General features: G+C 47.9%; 1 protein-coding gene across 1 annotated transcript in view; it reads right to left on the reverse strand.

The window, feature by feature from the left end:
- Window positions 1-425: 425 nt before the first annotated feature.
- LOC104132770 (sodium channel protein type 8 subunit alpha) overlaps window positions 426-5718 on the reverse strand; it is a 47922-nt gene continuing 42629 nt past the window's right edge. Inside the window, 4 exon segments of the mRNA XM_035901510.1 lie at window positions 426-1913; window positions 2832-3102; window positions 4027-4131; window positions 5041-5178. Coding sequence (XP_035757403.1) covers window positions 766-1913; window positions 2832-3102; window positions 4027-4131; window positions 5041-5178 — 1662 coding nt within the window. The 3' untranslated portion in view covers window positions 426-765.

A 5718-nucleotide genomic window follows, 5' to 3' on the forward strand; every position in this document is an offset into this window, starting at 1 on the left:
GGAGGGATCAGCCTGAGCTGCCTCCAGGCTGAAGGTATCCGCAAACCCCATCTCCCAAACCAAGTAAAGCCCATGTAGAAAGTGGAATGCAGATAATAAATATCAAAGGAACGATGGCAATTCAATGGCATGGGCTAAATGGGCCGTTTGCTGCTTTTTTTTCCTTTTTTTTGTTTTACTTGTTTTAACTTTTTTCTTTTTTTTTCTTTTTTTTCCCTTTTTTTTTTTTGCTGCTTTAACTAAATGCAAACCTAATTTCGCATGAACCAACCCTTTCCCACTGTGACTTCTGGGGGTTTTTTGGTTTTTTTTTTTGGTTTTTTTTTTTTTTCTTTCAATAATAATCAACAAAAATGGGAAAATAAAATCCATTTTTGGCTGCTTTGGAAAATATATGAATCCCAGCAGCGGGTTTTGTTCCTCTGTGTGTGTTTGTGTGTGTCTGTGTGTGTGTGTTTTATTTTGCCTGTTTGTCCTAAGTTGCATTGACTGATGTGGAACATGCAGTATCCACCTGCCCAAACAACAGAAAATCCATTTTTTTTCCTTTTTTTTGTGTGTGTTTCAATGTTCGTCACAAGGGTCCTTTAACCAGGTGGTAGGGCACTGCCTTAGATGCAACGCTGTCACACAGGAAGCAGACTATGTTTGGTATAGGATCTTCAGGGAGGTGTCTCCACAGCTGTTCCGTATTATTTCGTCAAGTTTGTAAACAATCTTTTCACTCGCAAAGATTTGAATTTGTACAATTCCATTGTTTGTGTCTCAACACTTGGATTCCCTGACGTCTTTTGGTTTTTTCGCTCTTTCTCGCCTGCCTTCCTCCGCCCGTTGCTGTTTCTCCTTCTCGGGTTTGGTAACGCTGTCGTACGACGGGAGCGACGCGGTAGAGGGGGTGCCTTCTTTTTTCTCCCTGTTTGTTCCTCCGTTTTCCAGTTTTGTGGAGAGAGGCCTTCGGCTAATAAAGCCCCGCCTGGCTAAGCGAGCCCTGTAAGCCCTCTGGATAACCACCGCTGAAACTTCCTCCTGCTTACGCCGGAGCGTAGTCGTGATAGGCTCATAAGACACTTTGGAAGGGTTGGACGCCACGAACCGCTCCTCCATCTGTTGTCTCAGTATATCCAGCTCTCCGCTGTCCCCCAGGACCCGTTTGGTGAAGGCAAACAGGATGTCTAAACAGTGGATCCTGTCCCCACTTACCATAGGCAGGTCCATGGCAATGAGTTCGATGGTGTTGGGTTTTGGGACGCGGAGAGGATGCTCCAAAGCGTCAGCAAAGTCTGCGAGCTTGCTGTACTCTATGAACTGCGTGGCATCGGGGTCGAACTTCTCCCAGATCTCGTAGAAGGTCTCAAAGTCGTCCTCGCTTAGCGGATCTGCGCTCTCCTCCGTCGCCACGCTGAAGTTCTCCAGGATGATGGCAATGTACATGTTGACCACGATCAGGAAGGAGATGATGATGTAACTCACAAAGAAAAATATCCCCACCGAAGGGTTCCCACAATCCCCCTTAAAACCACTCCCAGGGTGCTCCTTGTCTAGGTCGCAGTCTGGCGGCCGGTTTAGGATTGGCAGCAGCAGGCCATCCCAACCAGCCGATGTGGTGATCTGGAACAAGCAGATCATGCTGTTGCCAAAGGTCTCAAAGTTGAACATATCATCGATGCCAGCCTCATGCTTGACGTAGGCAAAGTTTGACATGCCAAAGATGGAGAAGATGAACATGACCAAGAACAGCAAAAGGCCAATGTTGAACAAGGCAGGCAAGGACATCATTAAGGCAAAAAGCAAGGTGCGGATTCCTTTGGCTCCTTTGATCAAACGCAGGATACGTCCAATGCGAGCCAATCGGATGACTCGGAAGAGAGTGGGTGACACAAAATACTTCTCGATGATTTCGGCCAGGAACATTCCTAAAGAAGAAGAGAAGGGACAAGTGTGACAACGGAGACGTGCAGTCATCTGCTGCTTCTGAACCTAGTCAAGGGACTGGGCGCACACAACACCTTGGCCGGATTTTCAAAGGGGGGTCTGCGATTAAGAGGCCTCACCTTCAGGCAGCTAAGTCTTAGCTGTTTGCTCTGGCTCCCTAAGAGTTCTCCTAAATGGAGAGGGAGGGAGGCACGGCTGCCCAGGGAGGCGTTCCACCTGGATAAGGAGGGATGAGTTGGTTCTTGGAGGTGTCTAGCTCTTGGTGCCTAACTCTGCCATGGGACTTTATTTCGAAAGTGCTAAAAATACGCAAGGTAAATCTTATTTCTGGCAGCAGACAAGCCTGGATCTGAGTTTTACACCGCAGGATGGTCCCTAAGTGTTGGTGTTTTGTCAGTACGCCTGGGCAGAGCCGCATCCAGCCAAGCTTTCTGAGCGACCCCCTTGTATTTGTGAGGTTACGCGTATTTTACAGATTAGCGGCTAAAAGCCAAAAACCTGTTGGAGGAAACTGGTTGATTCAACATTCAACCAAAGCGAAAACAAGAGTGCAAATCACATGCTGATGTAGGAGCACTGCAGTGCTATTTTCAGTTGTTAGTAAGCATTTTAACATTCTGATGAGGTGAGTACGATTTCTGTTTTTAAAGACAGGGAGAGTAATCGTCAAGTGTTTTACTCCATACAACTGGAAATGAATGCCAGAACAGAGGGAGGAGGGTGCATTAGTCAGGACTTCAAGCTGCCAAATTCTGCCACAATCTCTTCACAAGGCTAAAAAGAGAACCTAGAGTCCTGGTACCCATACAGCCCCTTCAAAGACAAGAACGCGCTCTACCCTGCAAACACCAAGACAGCCTAGCGCTCACAGCCCTCGACCTAACTGGTGTCGCACTTACCCACGATGGACAGAATCACAACCACGAAGTCAAAAATGTTCCACCCGATGGTGAAATAATAGTGCCGCAAGGCGAACATCTTCAGCACACACTCACAGGTGAAGAAGATGACAAACACCAGGTTGATCCAGTAAAGGATGTCCTCCATCTGCTTGCTTTGCGTATCTGTCTCCACCATCATGGTCACCATGTTGAGGCAAATGAGCATCATGATGACTATATCAAATGCTTGCTGAGTGACAAAGTCAAAGACAGCTCCTTGAATGCGGTTCTGTGCAACAGGAGAGAGAGACAATGAACCAAACAAGTTTGAGCAAAAATGTAGCAGGAGTCAACAAATTATTTCACTGTCGGTGGAAACAGGGATGAGGACATAGGTTTTTCAGTATCTTATGAAGCTTTCATGGCAACCTGCAGCCACAACTCAATCCGTTTATGGGAAAGGTAGGAAAATGCTATTATTTCTACCCCAAACATGCGACCACAACCCCATGACCGGCGTATCTTCCTCTTTGCTAAAACCAAAGGCAGGGTGATGACCCTCCAGTCACGACTGGAGAAAGCAGCCAGGTCTACCTTGCAGCGGTGACGCTGACTGCAGGGCACCTGAGCTAGATTCCCACCCCCTCTTTTGCGTCCCGGCAGCAGTCTAGTTCTAGCAGGAGGCAGAGGAGCAGGATGCCTTATCCACGGCAGCATCTAAGGGACTTGCCCGATACCACGCGCAAAGCCTTTCGGGAAGCGGGGAAACGCACTTAGGTCTCGATCAGTGCAGCCCACAAAGCTGCCTCATTGTCCAAGATCCCGCTCGCTAATGCCAGGAGGCCTCCCGGCCATCTAGAGCCTCTCAGCTATAGAACTGGGTGCTCAGATTGTTTTGTTGAGTCAACATGGGAGGGACATGGGTTAGTGGTGGGATGGCAGGGTTAGGTTAAAGGTTGGACTCGATGATCTCAAAGGTCTTTTCCAACCAAAGTGATTCTATGATTCTATGATTCTAAGTGAGCCAACTGATTAACACCGACCACACCGTAGCATTTTAACCTTTCTCAGATGATACCTGAATTATAACGACAAGAACATGGTGGTGTGGAATCCATCAGGAGTTATAACAAAGGATGCTTTTGGAGCCGAAGCTCCTTTGAAAGTCTCCTCTGCAGGTTTTTTCCTTCAGTTCCCTTTATAACATACTCACCAGAGGTCGGGGAATAGGTTTTTGAGGCTTCTTTGAGCCCAGTTTTTTCATGGCGTTATAGTACTTCTTTTGTTCTTCCGTCATAAAAATATCTTGACCTCCAAAGTAAAGGGGCAAAAGGAAAACTGGTTACAATCAGCTCATACACCAGAAGGGAAAGGAATAACATCCTAGCTAAGTCATGAGGATACCTGCCATATGGGAAGTTGGTGGCAGCTATTTTAGACAGAAATAACTTGTACTAATAGCCAAGGCGTACCGAGCTTCCTTTAAAGAAAACTGAGGACTTTTCCTACAAATAACCTGTTTTATCCTTCCCCATCCCCTCCATCTCATTTGTGATAACAGGTAGCAGAGGTGTCAGGCCAGGAAGAAATTCTTTCCAGTGAGGGTGGTGAAACCCTGGCAGGGGTTGCCCAGAGAGGGGGTGGAGGCCCCATCCCTGGGAACATCCCAGGCCAGGTTGGACGGGGCTGTGAGCAACCTGGTCTGGTTCAAGGTGTCCCTGCTCCTGCGGGGGGGTTGGGCTGGGTGACCTCTAGGGGTCCCTTCCAACCCAAACCAGTCTATGATTCTATGATTTAGCAGGTTCTGCATACGTGCAAACCCTCAGCTTGGCTTACAGAGAAGAAAAGCAGTCTATGAGAGATGGAGGGAGAGGCAAGGAAGACCTCTTGTAGCCTGTATATCTTAGTCAAGGCAAAAAAAACCCCAGCAATGCAGGACAATGTAGTCTAAGGAAAATATCTGCTCTGAGTAGAGTTCTGCATAAAGCTTTGGGCTCCTCTCCTACTCCTGAGCCTGGTCAGCCAGTCCCAGTGGGGCTGGGTAGGGAGTGAGGCACTAAGAGTCACCGTGGTTCTGCAGCCCACAGCCCCAAGAGGGGAGGTTTGTGCCCCAGACTGAAGGCCCTTGGCCTTTATTTTGCAGAAAAACCCCATCAGCCCAAAGACTCAACATTCCTCTAACAAGCCTCAGCCCCCCCCCACTGATCAGCCAACGCAGATGACTTATCTTTTTCTTTTGTTGGTTGAAGTTGTCAATGATGACACCAATGAACAAGTTCAGGGTGAAAAAGGAGCCGAAGATAATGAAGATAACAAAATATATGTACATGTAAATGTTGTCCTCGTACTTGGGTTGCTCTTCTTGCTGAATGGGAGATGAGAAGAGAAATAAATGATGTTTCAAAGACATCATACGGATGCAGTCAAAACGAGACCGGTCATGCTCCTGAGTATTCCCATGTAAGGCAAGTCATGCTCTATAAAGCTGAAGTTATATATGGAAAAGCGCGTCCTCACACTCTTTAAAGTAAAGCAACAGTATACGCGTGCATACTGTGTGTATGTACCAGGAGGATGGCGATCTCATTTGCAGAAATATGGAACCGTTTAAACTGACTTTCACTGCAAATTAGGTCAGGGCCCGTAAAATACACAGCAGTTTGCAAATCACAAAGGCAATGATCATTTTCATGACAAGCGCTGTCAAAGTGAAGACACAAGTACAAGTCTTACGAGGAGCGGCTGGGGGAGCTGGGGGGGTTCAGCCTGGAGCAGAGGAGGCTGAGGGGAGCCCTCATCGCTCCCTACAACTGCCTGAGAGGAGGGGGGGGCCGGGGGGGTCGGGCTCTGCTCCCAGGGAAGGGGCGATGGGACGAGGGGCACCGGCCTCAAGTTGTGCCAGGGC

This window comes from Egretta garzetta, unplaced genomic scaffold, assembly GCF_000687185.1.
Source record: "Egretta garzetta isolate BGI_Z169 unplaced genomic scaffold, ASM68718v1 scaffold309, whole genome shotgun sequence".
NCBI lineage: Eukaryota > Metazoa > Chordata > Aves > Pelecaniformes > Ardeidae > Egretta > Egretta garzetta.